The sequence below is a fragment of the Myotis nattereri genome (assembly GCF_964212035.1).
Source record: "Myotis nattereri genome assembly, chromosome: 20".
Taxonomy (NCBI): Eukaryota; Metazoa; Chordata; class Mammalia; order Chiroptera; family Vespertilionidae; genus Myotis; species Myotis nattereri.
Window position 1 is genome coordinate 5833874 of NC_138096.1, and position 27718 is coordinate 5861591.

General features: G+C 47.1%; 1 protein-coding gene across 1 annotated transcript in view; it reads right to left on the minus strand.

Annotated features, from left to right (window-relative positions):
* DNAH14 (dynein axonemal heavy chain 14) overlaps positions 1–27718 on the minus strand; it is a gene marked incomplete at its 3' end in the record, with an annotated part of 134599 nt that overhangs the window by 77014 nt on the left and 29867 nt on the right. Inside the window, exons 16-33 of the mRNA XM_081114519.1 lie at positions 26465–26806; positions 23482–23851; positions 21199–21389; positions 20507–20752; positions 18711–18832; positions 16225–16396; positions 15409–15513; positions 15179–15297; positions 13946–14020; positions 11159–11246; positions 9579–9832; positions 7782–8013; positions 6988–7041; positions 4694–4839; positions 2709–2777; positions 2042–2228; positions 1111–1184; positions 380–551 (exon numbers count right to left, since the gene is read on the minus strand). Of these exons, the coding sequence (XP_080970645.1) occupies positions 380–551; positions 1111–1184; positions 2042–2228; positions 2709–2777; positions 4694–4839; positions 6988–7041; positions 7782–8013; positions 9579–9832; positions 11159–11246; positions 13946–14020; positions 15179–15297; positions 15409–15513; positions 16225–16396; positions 18711–18832; positions 20507–20752; positions 21199–21389; positions 23482–23851; positions 26465–26806 (3018 nt within the window). The remainder of the gene's footprint in view (positions 1–379; positions 552–1110; positions 1185–2041; positions 2229–2708; positions 2778–4693; positions 4840–6987; positions 7042–7781; positions 8014–9578; positions 9833–11158; positions 11247–13945; positions 14021–15178; positions 15298–15408; positions 15514–16224; positions 16397–18710; positions 18833–20506; positions 20753–21198; positions 21390–23481; positions 23852–26464; positions 26807–27718) is intronic.

The following is a 27718-nucleotide window of genomic DNA, read 5'->3' on the forward strand; positions in this document are numbered from 1 at the left end:
TTGCGGGCACATCCCCAGTAGGAGGTGTGCAGGAGGCAGCTGATCAGTGTTTCTCTCTCATCAGTGTTTCCAACTTTCTATCCCTCTCTCTTCCTCTCTGTAAAAAATCAATAAAATATATTTTAGAAAAACACACACAAAAAACAAAATGCATAGAAGCCTTCCTCCCAGCTCCTCTTCCTTCCGGGCCAGTGCAGTGGAAGCTCTTACCCACCCCCCAAAGGGGAGACATAGATCGCCAAGTATTTCTGCCCCCCCACCCCATGATAACACAAATAGAGTGATTCAGGAAGAACTGTCATCGTTTTTATCGACGTCTCGTTCCTCATCTCAACCCTCCCCCTCGAAATCGTGGGTGCGAGTTCCCCAGAGGTCTTACCTCCAGGGCGGCCTGGCTGACTTGAGAAACGGTGGCTTCGGGGAAAGTATCTCGGATGATGTTCTCAAAAGGGAGGACGTCGCGGGCGGTGCACGTGGGCAGGCTGGCTTCTCTCACGGCTTCGATGATGATCGGTGTCTCCTCGGCTTCAGGGAGGCTGTCGCTGGTGTCGCTTGAAGGACAGAAAACACACAGAAAGGCCGCGTGAGCGAGCGTGTGCTGCTGGCGTGCCAGGCCATTTGCGTCCCTGTGGCGCGGAGGCCGCCCCCACCTCCTCCCCGTCCCTCGCGGCTGGCCGACCAGCTCTGTGGTTGGCATGGGGTTTATCTGGTCCCAGCTCCAGGGATGGGCTCTGACTTCTCGGCAAAGTCAGGGTGATGTCATTCGCAGTCACTGATTCAGGGATGGGCGCTGCAACAATCGTAGAGGATTGTTTATTTGTGTGTGTGTGTGTGTGTGTGTGTGTGTGTGTGTGTGTTTGTAGCTGTAAATAACAGAAATGAATTCCGGCTAATTAACAGCCGGTGAAAAATGACATAACGATTTATTAAACGTCTCTAGGAGAGCGAGAGCGTTCCAGGCTACACGGCTGGGGTCCTAGGGAGTAACCTGACCCTTTCCCACACCTTTTCCCGGAAAAGATCTTGCTTTACGGTAGAGAATGGTTCCACCCGGTTATCTGCCCGGCGCTGTGTCATCCCACGGACCTAACGATTCCAAATTCCACTGACCTTTTAAACTTCCGCTTCTTTCCTGCCATTGTTATAACTGTCTTCAGGGCCCTCAGGCCAAAGTTATAATGATCCTATCAAACACGAAAATATTGGAATGGTTCCAGTTTTGGAAGGAAAAGGAAAGAAGCTGGTAATGAGAATGCAAAGCGCACACAGCTAAGTCGCTGATCATCGCTGCTGTGAAGAGAAACAGTGATGTGAACTCCATTCTGCTTCTAAGGCGCTCACTTCTCTCCCAAACGGGTGCTCCTAGACGTCTCCTTCTCAAAGGACAGTGGACAAGTATTAAAGGTACTAAACATGGGACTGAGCCCTGGCCGGTGTGGCTCAGTGGATAGAGCGTCAGCCGGCCGACTGAAGGGTCACGGGTTCGATTCTGGTCAAGGGCAGGTGCCTCGGTGGCAGGCTCGATCCCCAGCCCTGGTCGGGGCGTGTGCGGGAGGCAGACAATCAATGTGTTTTTCTCACATCGCTATGTCTCTCTGTCTTTCCCTCTCTCTTCCACTCTCTAAAAATCAATGGAAAAATAACCTTGGATGAGGAGTGAATGAATGAATCAATGAATAAATAAATAAAAATAAAATAAAATAAAATAAAAATAAACAAAATTAAAAATAAAATAACAAAATAAAAATAAATAAAATTTAAAATTAAATAACAAAATAAAAATAAATAAAATTAAAAAATAATAAATGAAATGAAATAAAATAGCAGACACTCAGTCACTCTCCCCAGATCTGGGAGGGAAGGTCTGGAACCTTGGCCGACCTGACACACCGCCTCCCATCCCTGCCGGGGCGTGGACTTGAGGTGCCGACGGGAATTCTAGCGCAGCCCCTTCCCCAGGTCTACCCCCCCCCACCCCCAGACCCACACCAGACAAGCGTTGCATCATCACCGTCCCGCGAGGAAAGCATGCGTGCGTTACCTGCTGGGAGAGCTGCGTGCTGGCCAGCCCGTACAGGTTCACCAGCTTCCTGGAGAGCGACTTTGCAGACTGGAACCCGACCGCCAACAGGCTGATCTCGGCGATCATTTCGTAATGGGGCACCACCATGGCCACCGGGCGGAAGAGGGACTTTAAGGTATTGGGGAGACCCACGTGACCCTTGTCCCTGAAGAGGGCAAGAGAAACAGGACACAAAACACCCCTTTTCGGGTTTCCACACGCGTTGCCACATGTTGTAACTCCCCCCCAAGAATCCCACTGGCGTTCTATGTGATCTTTATCCGAAAACAAGCTCAGGGGGTAGTTCCTGTCCGACTTTCCATCTCACAGAGCTTCCTCCTTGATGCTCGTGTCTCCCCGGGCCTCCTCCTACAGTTCACCCGCACCATCACCATCACCTTCCAGGAGCAGAGACTGATCGATCCTGTGGCCTCCGCCCTGTCTTCTCGTTCCTTCTGCTCCTCCCCCCAGCTTTGCAACACACTGCCGACCCTTTCCTGGCCGCCTGGCCGCCCGTGAAGGGGAAACGCCATTGCTGGGAAGCACCCTGGAATGGCAGCTCCGCGGTGCCCGACCATGTAGGGTCCCCCGATGGCTAGCCCTCAGGAGGTGGGCCCACGCCTGCGACACACGCGCTGACGCTTACCCGCAGTTCACGGTGATAAACACTGCACAGGACAGGTTGATACGAATCTTCTTTCCTTCCAGTTCAAACCTACAGGACATGACAGGAGGCATCACGAAGAGAGCTCTAGGCCCAAGTACGTGAAGACCACAGCTGCGCCCGGCCGGCGTGGCTCAGGGGTCGAGCACCGACCGATGAACCAGGAGGTCAGGGTTCAATTCCAGGTCAGGACACGTGCCCGGGTTGTGGGCTTGATCCCCAGTGTGGGGCGGGCAGGAGGCAGCCGATCCATGACTCCCTTTCATCATGGATGTTTCTATCTCTCTCTTCCTTCCTCTCTGAAATCAATGCAAATATATTAAAAAAACAAACAGCCCTAAGCCGGTTTTGCTCAGTGGATAGAGCATCGGCCTGCGGACTGAAGGGTCCTGGGTTCGATTCCTGTCAAGGGCACATGCCTGGGTTGCAGGCTCCATCCCCAGTAGGGGGCATGCAGGAGGCAGCCAATCGATGATTCTCTCTCATCATTGATGCTTCTCTCTCTCCCTCTCCCTTCCTCTCTGAAATCAGTAAAAAAACAAAAACAAACAAAAAACACACGAACAAACATAAAAAAACGAACAAAACAAAAACCCAAAAACCCTAAAGCCTGAGCTTGGAACTTGCCTCGGGCTGTGTTCCATTAAAACCCAAACAGAGCCTCCTGGGAAGAAACAATTGTCAGAGGAGAAATGAGAGGCTCGTCTGAAGCCACAACTGTGAGCCCCGCGGGGACCCCGACTTCTTTGCTCGCGTTGGAAGCTGTCTGAGGAGTTTCGGGGGGGCCCGTGGCGGGAAGGTACCCACATGACTGAACTGAGTGACAGGGAAAAGAACCCGGGGAGACCTGGGGCCCAGAGCTCCGCCCAAAGGGCCTGCGGACCCCAGAGTGGCCCTGGCATCGAGTTCCTGCGTTAGCGGGAGCGCAGCCCGCCCCCCGCTGCCCAATTTAGTAACTTTGGGATCACTGATTCCTGTCGCGGATACTATACTATCTATGGTGGAGACATGGAGAGAAATCATCTGGGGATTTCATGAGCAGCCGATACCAACGAGGGTGGTCACAACAGGGAAGGGGACCCCGGGGGGACAAAGCCTGAGGACTCCCCGGACACAGCTGAGGAAGACGGGGCGAGGCTGGGCTGTGGCGAGGAAGGGGTGCAGTGTGGGTCACCGTGGCCCCCCACTTCTATCCACAGACGTGTGGGGCCGCGTGACAGTGGCTCCAGTAGTTTGAATGAACCCCTGGAAAGTCAAGTTAGAAGCGGACGCCCCCGAGCTCGCGTGAGAAATGTCAGATTGCCAGAGGAGTGTTAAACCCACACACCCAGCTGTGCCCACCAAGGGAATCATGCAAGGTCCTGAATGGACCTGGAGAGGAAACCATTTTCGTTGGGATTAGGACACATCAGCAATCTAACGTACAGATATCATTGTTACAGGACTTCTCCATTCAGGTGTATTAACCCAGAGTCACGGAGGAAGAGGGGGCTCGGCTGTGTGGCCAGCAGAATTGGCTTTGTAAAAAGATGTAGAATTACAGGGGGGAAAAAAAACAAAACTTGGGTTTCTTCAAATGAAACATGATAAGACAGCGTCGCGACCCCTTTGGCATTCGAACGACCCTTTCCCAGGGGTCGCCTCAGACCATCCTGCAGATCAGATATTTACACGACGATTCATCACAGCAGCAACATGACAGTGATGAAGTAGCAACGAAAATGATGTTATGGTTGGGTCACAGCATGAGGGACTGTATTGAAAGGGCCAGAAGGTTGAGAACCGCTGTGATAAGATGAAGAGGCACTGAGAAAATTCCCACCGCAATCCTTTTTCACGTTACCTGCCAAGCAAGAGACACATGATGGGTGAGCGGCCCGCCCACACCCACCACTCTCTGTGGAAGAGAACACTTCACAAGAGTAACAGGAAGCGTGGACCGCGCTTGCAGTCCACGGGGCAGGTACCTGACGGAGTAGCTGTCTTTAGCCGCCTTAATTGTTTGGATCAGGGAGGCAATCACCGACTGGATTTCCACATCGATCTGATTGAACTCATCGAAACAAAACCACGCTCCTGACTGAACTAGTCCAAAGAAGAATCTTCCCATTATCTTAAAAAAAAAAATAAAAGATTATTGACAATTACTACGCAGGTGAACATTCTCACTAGGATATTCATTTTTTAAAAAATATATTTTATTGATTTTTTACAGAGAGGAAGGGAGAGGGATAGAGAGTTAGAAACATCGATGAGAGAGAAACATCCATCAGCTGCCTCTTGCACCAAGAGGATGTGCCCGTAACCAAGGTACATGCCCTTGACCGGAATCGAACCCGGGACCCTTCAGTCCTCAGGCCGACGCTCTATCCACTGAGCCAAACCAGTCAGGGCTGGGATATATTCATTTTTGCATCTTCTTCCCATTCACGCAAACCAAGCAAACACCATCAGCAAGTCCTCCCCGATTCAGGCTTTTTGGGTGAAGTCTACGTCTGCCAACTGTTGGGCAAGTCAACCGCCCCGTCTCTGAAGCCTAAACCCGCAGTAGCCAACCCTGATGCTGACCCGGACCCTCGGGGCGGGGCCACGCGGCCCTCCCTGCACCGCCCCGGCTCCCAGGGCCTTGTTCCAGACCAGGGATGGAGAACCTTTTGAGCTCGGCGTGTCAGCATTTTGAAAAACCCTAACTGAACTCTGGTGCCGTGTTACATAGAGAAATTTGTTGATCTTTGCAACCATAGTAAAACAAAGATTTATATTTTTTGATATTTATTTTATATATTTAAATGCCATTGAACAAAGAAAAATCAACCAAAAAAATGAGTTCGCGTGTCACCTCTGACACGCGTGTCATAGGTTCGCCATCACTGTTCCAGACAGAGCCCTGCTCCCCTGTAAGGTCTTTGGGACAGTTTTCCTGGAGACGGTGGCCGAATGCCTGAAGGAAGGGGCTCCTTTTCCTCGGTTAGGACAAGACTCAGGGCTAAGGGTGGGCCGCTGCTGGGGGAGGGGGGCCAGTGAACAGGCCAGAGTGGAGGGGCCCAGCTCAAGCGCCCGCTGCAACTCAGCTTGTGCCGCCTGTGATGGCGCCAGCCCAGGGCGGCCAGATGGCCGGTGTTCTGGGATCGACATCTATTGATCTGTAAGTGCTGGCAGCTAAACAAGACAAGACAGAACCACCGTCAGGCCATACAGCCTCTGGGGCCCTTGGGGAGCTTCTGCCAGGTGTTAGAGAGACGGAGGGAGAGGGGGTGAGGGGGGAAGAAGGGATGGGGGAGCCCGAGGGAGTGGCTCAGGCCCAGGACACCGAAGTCGCTCCCCTCCTCCCACTGTAGGAATCAGACTGTCTTTAAATGCCTGATACCGGGTTTATCATGGGGGCGGGGGGTGGCAGAGATTAATTTTCATTCTTAAAACGACTGCATTAAACTATTATTTATCTTGATTACTAAATTCCTCGGCTCCCCCTTAAGCCTTGCTCAGCAGCTCACCCCTCCTAGCCCTCTGGGCCCCACTGGAAGGTGAACTCTACTTGGTACGAGTCTCAATAATCACTCAATCAGCTTATTTACTGATTTTTTTTTTTATGAGCTGAGTGAGCACAGATTGGAAATGCAGGATCTCAGAGGTGATGTGCTTTGAACTGCAAATAAATGACAGCCATCAAATGTAAAAGGCTGGGACTTGACATACCGCGATGAAATGTTTTACAGCTTCGAGTAAATGTGCGACAGGCACGTAAACTTTTAATAAATATCCCAGGTTCTGAGATATGTCTTAGATAATGTGCAAGCAAAACAAACGGGCTGATGGAAAGTTGTAATCATCCATATAAACTCTGATTCAAAGTTCTGTGTTAATTAGAATTGCCTCATTGTTCTTAATGATTTACCTTTTTAGTAAGCTAATGTATAGGATTAGAACACATAAAAGAAATCTACATGAGTAGATCAGTACTCTTAATTTGTTTTATATTTATATTTATATTCCATATTAGACTTTGTTTGGAAATATCTCCATCAAAAAGTTTGAAAAACACAATCTTAAGAAGTAGTTCAGTTGAATACAGGCAAACTGTATAATGTTTTAAGTTTATATTGCATTCTAAGTTTCTATTCTATTAGCTTAAATTATTAATAGCCTATATAGTTCTATTAATACTTAATACATCTCTAAGACATTTTTCTTGTTCGTTCAATCCCCCATGAATTATTTCTTTCATTTGCATAATATTTTTACTTGAGTCTATAAGGTTTACCTTATAATCCAGATCCTCAAAGCAGTTGAAGACGACACAGTGTTTACCTAAGGACTGCGAAACAAAAATATTATTTTAATATAGTTCTTACATGATGACACAAAATAACTAAGGTTAAAACTGCTGGAGTAATGAATGTCTTCTTCTGCGAAAACTTTTGCAATTAAAGATTAGTTACACACCAAATTTTAAAACTCACAAAACTGAATTGAGCAGAAATGCTCATATGCCATTACAGTTCGATTAGCATGTGGACCATTAAGGTCATTTTTTAAACACACCAACAAATATAAACTAAGAAAACAGCATTCCGGTGACATAACCGGCTTTATCAGGTGCTTCTGTCTCTTGTGCCTGCGCGCCCCTCTCTCTCTCTCTCTCTCTCTCTCTCTCTCTCTCTCTCTCTCTCTCACACACACACACACACACACACACACACACACACACACACACCATCCATTAATCACCAAGACTAGGCAAAAATCTGTGTACGGGGCTCAAAATGAATGGATCGGCCCTACAGGAAGGAAAAGGGGAACACAACCACCATTCGCATGCCAGCCGGTTGGTCCAACGGCTTTCCAAGCAGATGCAAAGCACACGTGGACTCAGCGAGCCCCCGGCTCCCAACACGGAACAGCCGCTCGGAAATGAACCGACCGGTGCGTGGTCTGAACGACCGAAGGGGCTCGTTAAACGGTGAAGAACCTCTTCACAGAGATGGTGTCCATGTCGGGTGCCGTTCAAGTTTAGGACTAAAAGGAAGTTGCTCTTCTGGATGCAGAACCACTTACTTTGGCCAGGTCTTTGACACTCTCGGTCTTTCCCGTGCCATTCGGGCCCGAAGGACAGCCCCCCATGTTCAGGTGCAGCGCCCCGGTGAGAGTCAGCCAGCACCTGTTGGTGAGAGGCGTGACGACCAGCCGCGGCGTGCAGCCCAAGTACTCGTAGCCGTACGTGAACCTGGCATCGCCTTGGGAGACGTAGCACAACATCTGTTTTTCGTTCCATTTGTACTGCAGATGTCTGAAAACAACATTGGCAAAGCTCACGTTATCGGGGCAAAATTGCTTTTCGTTTGTGTGTGTGTGTGTTTGTTTTTTCCAAATATAAAAACATAATAAAGATTAAAAATACAATATTGGTTGAAAACAGAAATCAAAACATTAGAACAAATGAAAAGTGATGGAAAATTCCTAATGACTGTATCAGCCACTGAAACGAGAGCTCAGAGGACTATACACAGGAATGTTCGTCCCTGGAGGGAAAATGGCCCTGCTGCCTCATGCTGCCTGCTGCGACGCCAGATAGACGGAGGATTTATAGAAGCATCAGCCCTATGGAGCTTATTGTGGTTTCAAATAAGAATGTGGTTCAAGACATTGTGAATTGTCAGTATCATCCTTATGTGAATGTAGTTGAGAGAAATGCCATTTGTCCTAATTATTTTTAAAAATTGTATTTTGCCCAGCCGGCATGGCTCAGTGGTTGAGTGTCAACCTATGAACCAGGAGGTCATGATTCGATTCCTGGTCAGGGCACCTGCCCAGGTTGCAGGTTCAAGCCTCAGTGTGGGGCTTGCAGGAGGCAGCCGATCAATGATTCCCTCTCATCATTGATGTGTGTGTCTCTCTCCCCCTCTCCCTTCCGCTCTGACATCAATAACAATATATTTGCCTTTGCTTTTGGAGTCAGATCGCCAAGGCTGATGTCAAGAAGCTTACCACCCATGTTTTCTTCTGGGGATTTGATGGTTTCAAGTCTTTCGTTCATTTTGCATTAATTCTTGTTTGTAAGACAGTGGTCCGTTTCGTTCTTTGCATACGGCCTTTCCGTGTTCCCAACACCATTTATTGATGAGACTATCTTTTCTCCAGGACATATTATTGGCTCTCTTGTTGTAGATTGTCCATGTGTGTCGGTTTATTTCTGGACTCTTTATTCTGTCCCCTTGATCTACGTGTCTGTTTTTATGCCAATAGCATACTGTTCTGATTACGACAGCTTTGTAATGTAGTCTGAAATCAGGAACTGTGATGCCTCCAACTTTGTGCTTTTTTCTTAAAATGGGTTTGGGCCAATGCCGGTTTGGCTCAGTGGATAGAGTGTCGGCCTGCGGACTGAAAGGTCCCGGGTTCGATTCCGGTCAAGGGCATGTACCTTGGTTGCAGGCACATCCCCAGTAGGGACTGTGCAGGAGGCAGCTGATCGATGTTTCTCGCTCATCGATGTTTCTAACTCTCTATCCCTCTCCCTTCCTCTCTGTAAAAAAATCAATAAAATATATATATTTTTTAAAAAAACCGGTTTGGCTACTGGTGGGCTTTTGTGGTTCCACACAAATTTCAGGATTTCTGCCCCCCCCCCTCCGCCCCCTGTTCCCATTTCTGTGAAAAAATACCATTGGAATTTTGATAGGGATTGAATTGAATTTATAGATTGCTGTGGGTAGTATGGACAGTTTAGCAATATGGATTCTCCCAGAAAATTGAAATTCAGGTTTGACAAAGTTTGGGGTACAGAGTTAATTTACCAAGCGGTGTGTATGTGAGAGATGATTTCGTGTAGAGTTCCCGTTTAGATCTGCCTACCTTGTCCACTCGAAATCCTCGGCGCTGAAGATGTTTTTCAGCAGTAAATCGCTCACTATGTCTTTGCAGTGAACGTAGAGGGTGATCAATGCCCCCAGGACCACTTTCGTCCGAGCGTTGCTCGTGTCCAGCACCACCAGCTCCGTGATCTGCTCTAAGCGCTGTGTCAGATCCGCGTGGGCTTTCTCCAGCCCTTCTCTCGGATCAGAACTCATGAAACTTTTGGCGCAATCGTTGTAAAACATGATCTGGCTCTGCAAAGGTAAAAATGTCAACATGATGACGGAAGCATCAATTCTATAAATTAAAGCAAACGTGTTCACGACGTCTATGGGTGGCGTATGTGTGTGTGTATGAGTGCTTTTGCATGTGAGTAAAAGAGAGAACTTACTCCTTGGTATGTATGTGAGAGTTAAAGATTGAATTTTGATTAACGCTTGTGTGTGTGTGTGTGTGGGGGGGGACTTAGTCATTAATAAATGGAAGTATACTTATCACCAATATTTTATATTTTCTAAATGTATCCTTAACCACTAGGTTAAGTAATAACGACAGGAATTTTCCAAGATGAAACTAGTGGTGTTTCCTCAGTTGAACTCAGAAGTCCTGTTTCTATCACACGTCGTCTGTAATCACTGACTCTTCCCATACACACTACAGCTATTTTACGGCGGCTGCTAGGTTAATGTCAGACTGACCAGGAAGTTAATTGGAGACCTTTATTTGCCTGTTGGCGGAGGGAGATCGGACTACAGAAGAATGGTCAGAGACATGCAGCATCGCTAGCCTTGAAAATGAAGGCCAGGGCCCCAGGCAGGAAGGCAGGTGGCCTCCAAAGCTGGAAAAGACAAGAAGTGGGGCTCCCCTGGGCCTCCAGAGAGGACCACAGCCCTGCTGACACCCCGATCGGAGCCCAGGGAGATGTGTTGTCCTTCTAAAACTGTCAGATAATGAAGGGTGTTGTTTTAAGCAACTAAGTTTGCAGTGGCTTTTTAATGACAGCGGTAGAAAATGGAGGCAGTACAAGAGCGTGGTTTCCCTTGGAAGATAATGCATGGCCTACTTTTATTCAAGATTTTACTATGAGCCCTAGCTGGTTTGGTTCAGTGGATAGAGCATCAGCCTGCAGACGGAAGGGTCCCAGGTTCAATTCCAGTCAATGGCACATGCCTGGGTTGTGGGCACATGCATGCAGGGGGCGTGCAGGAGGTAGCCAATCAATGATTCTCTCTCATCACTGATGTTTCTTTCTCTCTCTCCCTCTCCCTTCCTCTCTGAAATCAATAAAAATATATTAAAAAAAGATTTTACTGTGAAAAGTTTAAACTGGAAAATTTAAAGGGATTATAAGATGAATTCCAAATGCCCACCAGCTGCATTCTACACTTAACCGTTTGCTGTGCGGGTGTTTGCTTTATCACCTATCTGTCCATCTGTCCATCTGTATATCTTATTTCCAGATGCATTTCAAGGTCAGTGACGTACACGCGTGCCCTGCCTGATGGCTCATCCCCACATCTGTGCTCCCCTGGCAGTGTGGTCCCAGGCCCTCCTTGAAGATGGATGTAGCGCTGACTTACCACGGTGAGCACCACTTGTCCTGGGTGAGACACCACCCAGCTGGAAAAATGCTGGCGGCTCCATTCCTCGATCCCTTCCTTCACAAATCTGTCAACAGAAAAATGTATTTCCATTCCTTACACCTGGTCACTGATCGTGGCCAGTTAGTGAGCAAATAGGACAAGATCACAGGGGGCCTTTCCTCCAGGAACTCCGATTTGTTTTGTTCCAATTTTAGGTATATGTATGGGTCCAAATAGCACCCATAGAGCCTTGATTCGTGCCTACTTCATATCCCTTAAATTCCTCGTTAGCATCATCTGCACGTTTCCAATGGGGCCAAACCCAAAGCCCCATCGGATATCATGCCGTACGATGGCAGACGCGAGTCCAAGTGTGAGGGTGATCAAAATAAATCTAACGAGATGGCAGGACACAGCACACTGAAAGGGTCTCCGGAAGAGAGTTTAAAGGGACCCTCGGGGGGTGAGGGCAGGGTCAGGGAGCCCGCAGGGATGGTGGGCACCGGGTCTAGCAGCAGGGGCAGTGTTACCACCCTCAGGCCTGACAGGGGGAGGGGAGCGAAGTCGCTGGAACCTGGTGAGGGCTGGCGACACCCAAGAGAAGCCACCTGTCCCAAGCTGTGGCTTTCGGTAAAAGGAACATAGATTTTGCCCAAACTAGGGAGGCACGGGGGGAGCCTCATGTTGTCCCACGCAAGTGGACGCACGAGGAGAGGAATCCAGGGCGTACCACCCAAGGGCACGGGCGGCCAAGTCCACACAAGACCGAACAGGGGCCGGGAGTGACCTTCGGGGCGTCCCGACCGACCAGAACGGACAGCAAACACTGTGATATGAATGAAAGTAAAACCAAGTCAAAGCAAAACATCAAAATCCATTTTGACACTTGATTCACGGAACAACACGACACAAGAAATGTCAAAAATAACACTGGGATACAAACGTCTTCTGATCATGGAAACAGCCGTGACAAGCTATTAAACAAATAGCATGTAATAAAAAATATTAACTGGTGCGAACACCGATGTGCTGACTGAAGGTACACTCTACTGAGAGGGTTTGCATGTAACAACACAGCAAAAGAGATAACAGGTGTTAGAAAGAAAAAGAAATTGGCAAATGCACGGGAAAAGTAGGACACGATTGCACAGTTGCCTAAGAAAGTAAGCAGACCGAAAAGTGAATAAGAATATCAAGAAAAGTTCGCCCTAAGGAAATGTATGCATGTAATTCCTGATAGCCACAAATTAAAGATGAGACTGCATTTGAGTTTCTCAATAGAGTCACAGAAGTCACTGGAGGCGGCTGACCACCTTTAATTATTAGAGTCGGCGATAAGGCGCCGTTTCCAGAAACCTGAGCGTCTCATAACTGAAGGCGAATCGCGAGCAGCTTTCCCAATGAAACTAGAAGCAACAGCTTCTGCTCGCCGGCATCTGTGCTTTTCAACACGGAACAAAATTTGTCACCCTAGACAACATCGAAAGGAAAGGACATTTTAAAAAAAACTGTAAAGGCAGAGAGAGAACGATCCTCATGAGCGAATGATAAGATTGTCTAACCAGCCATTGAAGATCTGCATGTCTCTCAAATGCCCAGATGCATTGTGGGGGTTCCTGCCTACAGAAAGAAGCATGCCCCCACCCCCCCAATGTGGAATGAGACCTGGTCCTCTCACATCACCAGGGGTCAGAAGGGGAACAAAGGAAAGCCCAGTGGTTATTTCTGCAGGTAAATGGTAACCTGCTCTGGTCCAGAACGCCTGTGGTGGTGTTAGCGTAATATTAATAAATATCAATATTAATAACACCCCTGTGGACAGATCACAAGAATTCTCGCTCCATCGTACACAGTGTTTTACAAAGTCTCACACTTTAAAAGGATATTAGCTTGTGAGAGCACGTAATACATAACTTCAAAATGCAACGGGTATGTAATTGTCAAGCGTGCCTTTGACATTTATGTAAAACGTTTTTTGATCTCGTTCAATAGAAACTTATCCGGCCACCGGGTAAAGCCAGCAACAAAACTACTGGTCCGCAACGTGTTAAAACGTGAGAACCAGTGGCTTTCCCATAACCAACAGCAGAGAGCTAGACATGCAGACAGACTGTTCTAGTCCAATCTAGATGCGCACACTCTGAGGCTCGGCCTTTATTCTACACAGACTGCAATGACAGACTAAACTATAGAAAGGAGAACATTAAAAAGACGAAGCCAAGTAGCCCAGCCGGCGTGGCTCAGTGGTTCAGCATTAACCCATGAACCAGGAGGTCACGGTTCGATTCCCGGTCAGGGCAACAGGCTTAATCCTCAGTGTGTGTGTGTGTGTGTGTCGGGGGGGGGGGGTGTGTGCAGGAGGCAGCTGGTCAGTGATTCTCTCTCATCATTGATGTTTCTCTCTCTCCCTCTCCCTTCCTCTCTGAAAGTAGTAATAAAAACATATTTAAAAAAGACTAAACCAAGTAAACGATGCCAGGGAGCAGAAATGGGACCGAGATGCACACAAGTGAAGGGGCTGTTCCCGGAGGCCTCCTGGGCACCAGGTCTCAGGGAAGCAGCCAATCCGGCCAGAGTTCAACCCTTAAGAATCTCAAAGTTCACAAATACCGAATGCTGTCCATGGCCACACCCTCAAGCTGACACTTATCAACATGACCCAATAGATTTCACTTCATGCATTTCCCTGTCTAGTTCCCACTTAGATTAGTAGATAATTAACCAAGTCCACACACACACACACACACACACACACACATATTAGGATCTGACCACTGTACTTACTTCTTTAGCACATCAAACATGCTCTTCTCTACATTTTCCAGCCACTGTTCCACAGCATTTCTTACCCGAATTTTCCTGTAATTTAAGAAATAACCATGTGGAGGTTACCTTCACTCCTGTGATAAGCTTGTAGACTAAGCCTCCTCTGCTCATACCGCTCACAGGCCAAAGGGCTCTATTTCTGTAACAGCTTTTGTTTTTCTAGATCTTAATTTGGAAAACTATTCAAAAAAAACCCACCACACCACCACCCCAAAACATATCACTTAGCTTTAGGAAATTCTGACATCAACACCATAAATTTGCAAAATGAACAGTCCCATTAAATATGAATTTACAAAATAGATAGGCTATATTACAAAGCAATTTTGGATTCCTCGCTGGGTTTTTGAAACACTAAGCCTAGATGAGGGGCCAGTGAGGGGTTTTGGTGGATGACAAGACTGGGGCACAGCATTTTTTCAAACCATGCACATCAGGAGCCCCAGGCCACGGCTGGCAGACTGGACCAGTGCCACGGAAGGAGAATCAGAAGGGGAAGCACCAACAACCCCAAGCAAGTTACCTTCCTGCCTGTATTCAACTAATAAAATCTCGCGTTGGCTTTCAGGATCCTGTTACTCCATATAGACATGGAAGGGTAAAATTCCAGACAAGCATATTATCTTTGAAGAAATAGTTTTTGCTGCCTGGCCAGCGTGGCTCAGTGGTTGAGCATTGACCTACGAACCAGGAGGTCACGGTTTGGTTCCCGGTCAGTGCACAGGCCGGGGTTGTGGGCTCGATCCCCAGTAGGAGGTGTGCAGGAGGCAGCCGATCAATGGTTTTTCTCATCGTTGATGTTTCTCTCTCTCTCTCTCCCTCTCCCTTCCTCTCTCTGTAATCAATAAAAAGTATGTATGTATGTATGTATTTATTTTATTATTCTTTTTTATTATATCTTTATTGATTTCAGAGAGAAAGGGAAAGGGAAAGAGAGATAGAAACATCAATGATGACAGAGAATCATGGATTGGCTGCCTCCTGCATGTCCCCTACTGGGTATCAATCCAGGCATGTGCCCTTGACCGGAATCGAACCTGGGACCCTTCAGTCCGCAGGCTGACGCTCTATCCACTGAGCCACACCAATGAGGGCAGGATGTATTTTTTTTAAAAGAAGTAGTTTGCTTAGCCAACTTCTACGATCCATCAGATATCGCCAAGCGGAGGTTGTGCAACGTAAAGGTCCTACTTGGGCAGCAACAGGGCCTCCCCTTCGTTGGAGATGAGCATTATCACGGTGGGAGGGCCGATTTCCTGCTTCCAGATCAGCAGCTGCTTGATGTTCTCAAAGCATTTCACCAGGTGGGGCTGTGGACCAGAAACCAGCATCAGTAGCAGCAGAGCCCCCCCCCCCACCTCCATCCCCACCCCCCATGGCTTTTGGGGATAACGCTGCAGAGCAGAGGACAGTGGTCTCACCTGGACGGACTCGGGGTCGCTGCTCCCCGCCAGGATCGCGAGAAGTTCCTCGTTGCTAAGGAAGTAGAATCTTGGGAAAATCATCCTTTTAACTTCAAGGTAGTCCTGTCCAGAACCAAAAGAAGTGCAATTCAGAATATGTGTCATCAGGATGTGAATCCCGTTGGGCCTCCCTGGGCACATGAAAGCCACAATGTTAAAACTGCAGGTGCCCTGGCCAGTGTGGCTCAGTGGATAGAGCGTTGACCTGCGGACTGAAGGGTCCCGGGTTCGATTCCGGTCAAGGGCACATATCCTCAGCTGCAGGCTCCTCCCCGGCCAGGGCCCTGTTTGGGGCGCGTGCAGGGAGGCACTTAATGTGAGACTTTGCTGAGGGTCATTTAGATTGGTCCATGCACTTCTCTTCCCTTTCTCTATACTGTTTGATTTTTTTAAAAGATATTTTTATTGATTTCAGAGAGGAAAGGAGAGGGAGAGTGAGAGAGAGATAGAAACATCAATGATGAGAGAGAATCATGGATCGGCTGCCTCCTGCACGCCCCCGACTGGGGATGGAGCCTGCAACCCAGGCATGTGCCCTTGACCGGAATCGAACCTAGGACCCTTCAGTCCGTAGGCCAACGCTCTACCCACTGAGCCACACCAGCTGGGGCTCTCTATAGTGTTTGCATGAGCCCGACAGATGGCGAGCGTTGGAAATACCGTTGGGAAGTTGGAGCAGCCAAGAAAACCTGCCCTGGGGTCGGACCGCGTGGTGCGTTACATGGCAGGGTGTGAGCTGAACGGGTGTGCAGTCCGGGACCTCGGTGGCGTTACCTCCAGACTTTTCTTTATACGTTCGAGAGAGACGTTACAGTTTCTCAGGATCCCGAGGACGCCAGAGGAGATAGCTATTCCCAACGCATTCAGCTTGTTCTGGATTTTTAACATGATCTCCTTCCACATGTCCATCACCTGAGAGAAGAGTTCAGATTCTGCTGGGAGCTGCCTGCCAAGAGAAAATTGGGGATCGTTTTATTTTTTGAAGAAATGATCATTTTTTACAGAGAGGAAGGGAGAGGGAGAGGGAGTTAGAAACATCCATCGATCAGCTGCCTCCTGCACACCCCCCACTGGGGATGTGCCCACAACCAAGGTACATGCCCTTGACCAGAATCGAACCTGGGACCCTTGAGTCTGCAGACCGATGCTCTATCCACTGAGCCGAACCAGTCAGGGCAAGAAATGATCATTAAAATCTGCCAGCTCAGTGCATCTGCCACCCAATAGTGTTCAATTTACAAAAATGTTTTGCTCCGTTATATTTTTGCTGATCGAGCATTAACTAAAGTTTGTGTGGGTTTTTTTAGTGTCTGTTGTGTACTAGTGGTAGGAAATACTACCATACATTGGCTATTCAGCCGTCATTTAACAAGATCAGGCCTAACGAGGGGTATAAGCTTGAGATATAAAAGTTCTACATAGAGTGTGTGGAAGTGACTTCTGTCCGAGGGCTTGGAATAAAACAAAAGGCTACTAAAATTCGGCCCTGGCTGGTTTGGCTCAGTGGATAGCGCATCGGCCCATCATCTTTCTCCGTGAGTCGAAGGCGGGTCTATTCCAGACCCACTTTTTCTGTTCTTTACAGCCATGGCAAAGGGGCCTTTAGGCAGAAGCCCTGTCTTCAGCCTGCTAGCCAATCCTGTAAAAGAACAACTTGGTGATATTCTGAAATCCCTTATCTAGGAGTCTTCCCTCTCATTAAGAAATGTTTCGTAAAAGGTAGCATTGAGGTTTGCATTTCAGGCACTGAGTTGTCGTGACCCTAAAGGACACACCCCTTAGTTACGTGGTTTCACCTCCTCAGAGCACGTTGAGAATAAGTGTAGATTAACAGAGTCTAAAGCAGTGATGGCAAACCTGTGACACGCGTGTCAGAGGTGACACGCAAACTAATTTTTTTGGTTGATTTTTCTTTGTTAAATGGCATTTAAATATATAAAATAAATAGCAAAAATATAAGTCTTTGTTTTACTGTGGTTGCAAAGATAAAAAAAATTTCTCTATGTGACACGGCACCAGAGTTCAGTTAGGGTTTTTCAAAATGCTGACACACCGAGCTCAAAAGGTTCGCCGTCACTGGTCTAAAGCATTCATAAGGTAAGAACTATATGCATACAACAAAAAGGGATAGTTTCCTACGAAGTAATGCATCTAAACATTTCTCTTTTGTTAACCCCTAGGAGCTCCCCTATGCATCTAAAATAAAGCTCAAAATACTTAACCTGATATTCAAGGTTTTCTATCACCTGCTCTAATATGCCTTATAAACATACACCTCATCACCTTCTACCTTATTTCAGAATGGCCCCCAGACTAGCTTGTGTGATGTCCACTGTTTAAATTCTGCCTCGATAATACGTATGTCTCAACTTAAGCACTCTTAAGACCAATCAGCTACAAAGAGGCCAGTTAATTCCAATGCTAGGAAGAGAGAGAGATGGTCAAATTTTCAACATTGTCTAGGTTTGTGGTTCTCAACCTTGGCTGCACATTAGAATCACCTGGGAATCTTTTTAAAATCCTGATTTCTGGGCCTCATCCTCCAGAAATTCTGTTTCTTTGTTACTCATGTTGTGGCCCCACCCCAAAACAAAGAAACAGAATTTCCGGAGGATGAGGCCCTGAAATCAGGATTTTAAAAAGATTCCCAGGTGATTCTAATGTGCAGCCCAGGTTGAGAACCATTGGTCTAGGTCCTTTATTCTTTCACGTGGTCCAGAGGAAGAAATTATCATTTATGTATGAATGGTACTAAAAACACGCTTACTGTTTACATCAAAACCACACTATAGCCTGGCCAGTGTGGCTCAGTGGTTGAGCGTCAGCCTATAAACCTGGAGGCCACTGTTCAATTCCCGGTCAGGGCACATGCCCAGGTCGCAGGTTCGATCCCCAGTGTGGGGTGTGCAGGAGGCAGCCGATCAATGATTCCTTCTCATCACTGATGTTTCTCTCTCCCTTCCTCTCTGACATCAATAAAAATGTTTTTTAAAGAACCACACTAATAAAGAGACACATATTGTCGCTTGGAGATTATAATGATGTATCTGACATTTCTTCCCTGTCCTTAATAGCTCCCTATCAATAACTGAGAAAGAATGCTTTAAAAAATGTTATTTTCAATTTTTTATGAAGGAAAAAATATAACTATCATTCGGCAGCGAGAGTGTTCATTGAAGAAATGGTTTCTCAAGAATCACAGAGAATAAATTATCCACGATTTTTTTTGTACCTGTATGTGGCATATTTCAAGTTTTTACCTTTTTACCTCCAAAGAATTGAAGACGGGTTCAAGGTAAAGCCAAGATCGCTGACAGTTCACCCACTCCTCCAGGGTGTACGAGAAGAGAGTCAACTTTTGATCCCATTTATCCACAAGACCCTACAAGGACAGAAACCAAAATCTAAATGGAAAATTACTTGTAAGAATCATAGAATAGAAACTGAGAACAAATCTGATTATTAGTCACTGACATACAGGAAGTAATGAATGGAGGTCTGTACATGAATATAAATCTCATTATATTTAGTATTGGGGGAGGTGTGAGATGTCCTGCTCATTCAATTTTCTGTCTTATTCATTATGCAATATACAAATATTTTTTGGAATGTATATTCTTTCATTCCTTTCTTTAAACATTGTTGCACATATGTACATAATGCATATAACGTCTTTAATAATTTACATAAATGCAATCATTTTATATACATTGTTCTGTGGCTTGCTTTTTTTTTTAACCTGTGTTTTAGAGAAGTTTTATGCAAGTGCTTGTAAGTTTTCTTCATTCTTTTAATATCAGAAAACTTCCATTAGTAATAAAGGCATTTAGTGCTCTAAATATTCCTTTTTTAGGGCTCTAGTCAACTGTCAAAGGTTTGATTTATAATTCTCTCCTTTTTGCTTATTTTCAATTAAAAATTTGATTACATTTCCTATATATTCTTCTAGTTGCTTTTAAATTTCCATTTTTTGTGAGTGATTTGGTTGTTGTCTATTTTTTGCAACTTTTCTACTGTTCAGTTTTTATTTTACTGCACATGGTTAGAGAACAGTTTAGTGATTTTTTTTTGGGGGGGGGTTAATTCACCTAGTGTTTTTCTCTGAGGTCCAATTGACATTTTCCCTAAATGTTTGTATGTTTACAAATACTATGAATTCCATCTGTTGAATAGATATTTCTCTCACACTATCTGTAATCAATTTTGTTAATTTTACTAGTAAATATTTCTAAATTGTTACACATCTTGTAGAGTTTCCTGAAGTTTAAATGATTCTCATCTATGTTGTTGGATGGAGGCTGCCCCGGAAGGACTATCAGAGAACACCAAATACAAGCTCTGTGGTTTAATTTTAAATTACACTAGAATAGATGTGGAGGCTGCTGTTTGGTGCAGAAGTAATTGCAGGAACACACGAGCATAAAGCCAGGATGGCCCTGTGTAAGAGCAATAGCTGGTTTGGCTCAGTGGATAGAGCGTCAGCCTGTGGACTGAAGAGTCCCAGGTTTGATTCCCTATCTGGGCACATGCTGGGTTGCAGGCTCGATCCCCACTAGGGGGCGTGCAGGAGGCAGCCGATCAATGATTCTCTCCCATCACTGATGTTTCTCTCTCTCCCCTTCTCCCTGCCTCTCTGAAATCAATAAAAACACATATTTTTCTAAAAAAGAGAAATAACACAGGAAATTAAAATGAGGCATTCCTCTCCAGCATGCAGATGACAGGGCAACGGTCCGGGCACGGGCACTGGGGGCCTGTGGGCATTGGCAGCGGCAGCGGCACTGCTGGGAACGTCCCGGCTTGCGGGCTCCTGTTTGCCTCTTGCCTAAATTCACCTCGTCTGCCCAAATGAAACGTTCTGACAATTCCTCATGAACAGCGAATGTTTCCATAAAAAGTTATTTTTCTTTTTAGTCTTTTATCCGCTATTCAATCCATTTTGATGTAAGTATTTCAATGCATTATTCAAACCCAAAGCTCCCAGATGGCAAAAACGTGAAGTGATCAACAAAAGGGTGGACGATGACCGCAGGTCCCCTTGGTCCCCACCACCTACCTTGATGGGCTCGCTATACGAGGACCCTTTCACGGTGGCAAGCACGACCTGCGACTCCTCCAACTGGGCCAGCAAGTCATCCAGAGACGAAATGATGAGGATCTCGTCCGTCTCCGTGTGATGAAGGACCAAGTGCAAAGGGGTCGTCTTCCAAAGGTCGATGATCTTAAACAGCAGCTTTTCAAGGGCAGCTTCGTGCGTGGCTGAGGTTGAGATTTCATTGATTTCATTTTCATACTGACACATCTGGGAGGGAAAGTCATGTTTTTTAAATGTCAGCGCAGATCATTCCGAATACATGGAAAACGCAAGACCGCCGCGAACACGTGGTGGGCCAGCGGAAACAGTGAAGGTCGGGTGCGCTGGGGTTCCATCCCGACCACAGGCTGCGTGGCGGGACCTTTGTGACGCGCCCCCCTCCCCCCCATGTCCTCATTACAGCAAATCGTTTTAGTAGATTATAGGCATAAAATACTGTGACCGATTTCATTAGAGACTGTCAACACTGAATCACGAAACATCAATGAAGCTTATTGTGAGCCAGGCGCAAAAATAGAAAAACCTTCCACCAGACGTCCCATGAATTCCTCCCTTTTCTAACTCCCCATCCCTGTAGATGCACCTGCTCGCTTAAAATTAGCCCCGGTGGCATTTCAACCGTTTTTGTTGTATTCCGAACTCCTCTCGCTTACCTTGAGCACGAGAAGACTCTCGATGGTACAGTTTCTATCAAGGGTAATGGACTTCCCGATGATCTCCTGGAAAGCCTCCCAGTGCCGGGGCTTGAGGCAGGGGTTGCCCAGGGCGATGATGATGGGCAGCTCTTGCTTAAAGCCGGTCACCGACTGCTTCAGGTACGCTACCATGTTGTTCTGGGGCAGGTCTGTGAACAGCAATGGGTCGGTGGGCCGATGGCATGCTCACTGTATGTTTTAAACCAGCCTGCGTTGATCAGTTACTCGTCTGCACTGAAACAGTGAGTTCTATTGCTATCATCCCCCCGTAAGGACTGTACTATGGAGTAAAGAGAGATGGCACTGCAGATCGGAGAACCGAGTTACCTTATGGCATTTGATGCTAGGGAAGCTGCTACAGGGTTCCGAGTGTCACTGACAAGACAGACAGACAGACAGACAGACAGGCACACGTTGGCATTCAAAAGACTGTAATAGGGCCCGGCCGGTGTGGCTCCGTGGTTGAGCATCGACCTACGAGCCAAGAAGCCACGGGTCGCTTCCTGGTGAAGGGCCCATCATTGACGTTTCCATCTCTCTCCCTCTCCCTGCCTCTCCGAAATCAATAAATACATATTTTAAAAAAAGAGACTGTAAAGGTTTGGGGCTTTTAAATTCTGCTCAGTAAGGAACAACATCACGGGGAAAAACAGAGTCGCTATTTTTTCAGAAGGAAGATGCTTCAACACTGAAATGTAGGTGAAAGCTTTGCCATGGCACTGACACCACTGAGACACAAGACTCGAGCCTGTGCAGGTGCAGGTTCAACAACCCTTAGAACTTTTTTTTTTTTACTGCCCCTTAAAAAAAACAGGGAGGGGCCCTGGCCGGTGTGGCTCAGTGGCTAGAGCATTGGCCTGTGGACTGCAAGGGTCCCAGGTTTGACTCCAGTCAAGGGCACATGCCCAGGTGGCAGGCTCGATCCCCAGTAGGCGGCGTGCAGGAGGCAGCCGATCCATGATTCTCTCTCATTGTTGATGTTTCTCTCTCACTCACTCTCTCTCCCTTCCTCTCTGAAATCAATAATAAAATATATGTATATAAAGAACAGGGAGGGGGCAGAGAAACAGCCAAAGCTGGGACCCATACTCTTAAATCTCCAATTTGTACAGCCAGGGCCTCTTTGATAAAGCCATGTTGAATAATTGCAATGTTGTTCCAGACCTGGCTAAATAAAAGGACAAGATAATCACTTTGGATTGTGCAACTCTAGACGCTGGCAAACAGACAGCAAGATGTCCCCTGGGAAGCCATGGGTAGAAGAAGGTGTGGTCCACTTGCTTTGTATCTTGTTCTCTGAACACACACAACATATGGAGTGAGGATTCCCCGGGATGAGTGCTCTGTGCACGCAGTGAGGCTGCAGGCCATGTGCTCCCAATTTCCCTCTCGACTACACTTTTGTGATAGGGCTGTCTCTTTTGGAGAATTTAAATACAAGCAATCTGAAGTGTCTTTCTAGAGCAGCGATGGCGAACCTATGACACGTGTGTCAGAGGTGACACACAAACTCATTTTTTTGGGTTGATTTTTCTTTGCTTAATGGAATTTAAATATATAAAATAAATATCAAAAATATAAGTCTTTGTTTTACTATGGTTGCAAAGATCAAAACATTTCTCTATGTGACACAGCACCAGAGTTCAGTTAGGGTTTTTCAAAACGCTGACACGCCGAGCTCAAAAGGTTCGCCATCACTGGGCTAGAGTGTAGCTGAGAGGTTAGGGGGGGGTTTAAAATTCTGCCTCGATTTCCCCTTCCCACGTGAAAGGCTTCCTTTGGGAGCGGGTAGGATAGCGCACCTGCTCACATGGGCACAGCACCTCTGCACTGACCCATTTCCCTTATGATGCTGAGCAGAGGGGACCCCCTCAAAGCCACTTTCAGCTGCGTCCCCACTGCCCAGAGGGTCCGCGATGTGGGTGCAGACCCCGCAGGTGGGCCCTTAGCATCCACCCAGCTCTGGCCCTAGGAAGAGCCGGAGTCCAGCGGGAAGTGTCTGGGGCCCTGCCTGGTTTAAAGGAGACGCAAACTGTTACTCATGACGTTCAGCAAATTGGGGGCCCAAGGCTCCATCTCTTTTCTTTTGCTTCAGGAAATAATCCCACCTGCGCCCTGGGCTGTCTCAACAGCCGCGAACGGTCAGGTCGTGGGGACTGGGAGAGAGAGGGTGACCCTGCTGATCCAGAGGGCGTCTTAGATGTAACTCTGGGCGGGCCACCACGGGGAGGACGCGTTTACCTTTTTCCAGGACCAAGATCATGCTCAGCCACTTGGACACGTTGCTCTGCACCGACTCTATGTCAATGTCGTGAAGGGTGCTGGCCCGCCACTCCTGGAAGAGCGCTCTCCACTCCTCCTGCGCCTCCCACAGGATCCTCCTCAAGGTCAGCTCGTAGTCGATGTCGGAGATGTCGGCCGCCACCGCCTGGGTGAGCTCCTCCACGTTCAGGGGGTGCAGGTGCGACTGGGCCTCGCTGATGGACTCCTGGTAGTTGGCGCAGATCTGGACCTTGTTGGCGAGGGTGGCGGCTTCCTGGGAGAAGGCTTGGACCATTTCCATCGCGGTGGACGCCGGGGTCCCCATGTGTAACAGGACAGGCGTCCTCACCTGGAAAAGAGCAGGGACACAATGTCGGCCAAGAGGTCACAGCGCTTGGAAGGTGGCCACGCTCACGGACCGCGTCTCAGCACGCAGCCCAACGTCATGTGCAGCCACCATCTGGGGAGATTACCTTTAGCGTATAATTCCTTGTGTTGGTTACAATTCATTGTCATTATTTTTTAAATATATTTTATTGATTTTTTACAGAGAGGAAGGGAGAGGGATAGAGAGCTAGAAACATCGATGAGAGAGAAACATCGATCAGCTGCCTCCTGCACACCCCCTACTGGGGATGTGCCCGTAACCAAGGTACACGCCCTTGACCGGAATCAAACCTGGGACCCTTCAGTCTGCAGGCCGACGCTCTATCCACTGAGCCAAACCGGTTTCGGCCATGTGAGAGTTTTATTCTTACACAGGACATTGTGGGCATTTGCAACAATGACATCCAAAGAGAGAGAGATGTGAGTAAAAGTTTGCTCCGATTTTCCTTACTAAATGAACAACTTCTTAAGATTAAGGATAGTTTTATTGGTTTAGTCTTTGTATACCGTGCCATCAAAGGCAGGTGGGAGTTGTTTGTTAAAATGTTCCTGAAAAACACAAATTCATTTGGATCCTATCACCTTATTCTTTAGAAAAATCCAACCCATGGGACTGCATATAATACTGTGTTATGGGGAGTGTGGTCATCAACTCAACACTGAGAACACTGTAACAGTGAGTTGTATAAAACTGATAAACCATATATCTGTGATAATGGATGAGGCTTGATATATAGTAATCTATAACAGCGATGCCTGTATAAAATGGGTTGTAAGAAAAGTTTTCCTTAGCGAGCTTCTCCCATAATTTCCCACTCACTAAATACTTATTTATAAACGAGTTATCTTGAGAGAGGAGTGGATACTTGAAGGACTGATCTTACTAGCTTACATGGAGTCAAGGCCAAGTTTTGCCTCTCCTACCAGCCGTCTTCAAACAGAGATCCTCCAAGAATGGTCGCAGTCAACAGTATGTGCATGAAATAGTTTGAAAGGTTATACAATGGAAGTCAGATCTGGGCAACAACAGCTCCCCCCCCCCCCCCCGTCTCTCCCAATAAAACAGCTATCAACCCTGGACAGGCCCCGAGAGCAGCTACTGAGGAATCTGAGAGGACACGGTGAAGGCAGACTGAGGGAGAAGATGCTCATTTGAAATGCCACCGAATCGGCAGCGCGTCGACTATTTTTTCCTTCCAGGACCCCCTAGCACCGTTACTGGCGCTCAGTGAATGCTCGGTGTCTGACAGTTTGCTTCTCGTGATAAGTGAGGCTGGAACTACCATTTCCACTGGGCCTAGACCAGGGGTGGGGAACCTTTCTTCTGCCCAGGGCCATCTGGACGTTTGTAACATCATTCGCGGGCCGTACAAAACTCACTGCTGGTGGGAATGCCGCCTGGTGCAGCCACTATGGAAAAACAGGATGGGGTTTCCTCACACAATTAAACATGGAACTGCCATGTGACCCAGCGACCCCACTTCAAGGGAATATATCCTAAAAACCCCAAAACATACCAATCAGAAAGAATGTACGCATGCCTACGTGCATAGCAGCATTGCTCACGATAGCTGGGATCTGGAAACAGCCCAAGTGCCCATCAGTAGATGAGGGGATAAAAAAGTTGTGGCACAGCGACACAACGGCATACTATGCAGCTGTTAAAAAGAGGGACCTCTTACCCTCTGAGACAGCACGGAGGGACCCTGGAGAGTATTATGCTAAGTGACACCAGTCAGTCAGAGGAAGACAAATATCACATGATCTCACTTATCTGTGGCATCTGATGAACAAAACTAATGGACCAACAAAACAAGACCCTAAGCATGGAGACATGGAACAAACTGACATGCCTCCACGTGGGGGTGGGGGGATGAGGAGAGAGGAACCAAAGAACTTATCTGCTTATACGCACAGCCCATGGACAGGAGGAATAGGGTGGCGAAGACCTGGGGGGATCAGGGGGGAGCAGCTGGGCAGAGAGAGGCAAAGGGGAGGTGGAAATGGGAGACATCTGTATTATTGTCAACAATAAAATAAAAAATAGTAATCATTTTAAGAAATTAAACCAAAATTACCCTGCTATATTCAATCAAACATTTAACTAACTCACCCCTAATGCCTTGGCAGAGCCAGACCAAATGATTTCAAGGCCTCGTACGGCCCCTGGGCCAGACGTGCCCCACCCCTGCCCGAGGCTAAGACCCAGGAAGATCTAAGGGTTTCTTTGCCCTTTTCATGCCATGCCTTCCCCCTGCCCCCCGACCCCCTCGGGCAGTCCGCTGAAGCCTGTGGTGAAGCAGCTTTGCTGCTGTTTGCTGTCTACCTTCACTCATAATGGAAACAGATTTTCATAATGGAAGCAAAATTTCAGTTGGAGGTTCGTGAGAACAGACGTGCACTGTCACTGCCCGTTCAAGCTTCACGCATCATCCTGAGTCTGTTTGTGGGTTCCAGGTTAGGAATTCGTGGATTAAATCACTGACCGAAGGGTCCACAGGAAAAAACCACCGGCCTGCTTAGGCCGACCTGAGACCAAGACCTGGCTGACTTTTCACGGAACACGGAAACTTACTTTGGCCTTTAAATTACTGGCGTCGGTCCTCAGACTGGTGACGTAGGCTTCCAGGTTGTCTCTGAACTTGCCAATGGCAGCGTCCTTGTGCAGTTTGCTTAGCTTCACAGCGCTTTTCAGTTGAGTAAACCTGATGAGAAGGACTTTATGGGTGGCGACTTGCTCTTCGGAAATATAGACCTGGTAGTAACTCAGAATGGAATACAGCTGAGCAATGGTTGAGTACTCTTTCTCTAATTTCGATATTCTGGAGGAAACTGCATCCAGAAAAGTAAAATGTTCCACAAATTCTTCTATTTCAATGGGATGACACTCCAGTTTTTTCAATGATGAGTCTATAACCTGCAATCATGGACGCGTCAATTATAATTACATAATGATTTTTCGCTACTTTAGAGGAGTAATTACTCATTTTTAATCCCTCACACTAACTTACATAATTATAACTCTAGGGAAAAAATGAAGACATCATCTAGAACATTGATACCCAAACCAGATATGGATGGTTAAGGAAGAGAAAATTACAAAGCAATTTTGCTTCCAAGTATAAATGCAGAAATCTTAGAAATAATGTGTATGCAGCCTGGCCGGTGTGGTTCAGTGGTGAGCTTCAACCTATGAACCAGGAGGTCACGGTTCAATTCCTAGTCGGGTCACATGCCCAGGTTGCAGGCTTGATCCCCAGTCGGGGGCGCGTGCAGGAGGCAGCCAATTGATGATTCTCTCTCATCCTTGATGTTTCTCTCTCTGCCTCCCCCCTTCCTCTCTGAAATCAGTAAAAACATATTTTATAAAGTAATAATGTACAGGTATGTGCCTGTGCGTGCTGGCAATTTACATCTATCAATTTGGATGCGAGATTAACTTTAGAAAGTCAATTAAGGCAATTACCCAGGTTAAAAGATGAAAGAAAAACAACCATGATCATCGCAGTAGCTGCGGAATAAGCATTTGATAAGATTCGCTTATGATATAAAAAATTCTACTATATTCCTTTCAAAATAAGGGAATTCCCTTCATTATGTAAAGGAAAACTAGCCAAAGCCTCGGGAAACAAAAATGCCTTTGGGGGATGCAGCAGCCAGAAAGAGAATGAACCAGCAGAACTCTCAGAACAGGTTCCCCACGCTGCTTTGAGCCCATCCCGTGTTTAGTAATTTCTGATGAAAAGCGAGGCATTGCTGAGGCTGCCTGTCACAGAGGTCTGATTCTTGCTGCAGTTATTCCAAGGGTTCGGTCCCTCATTTGGGGAGG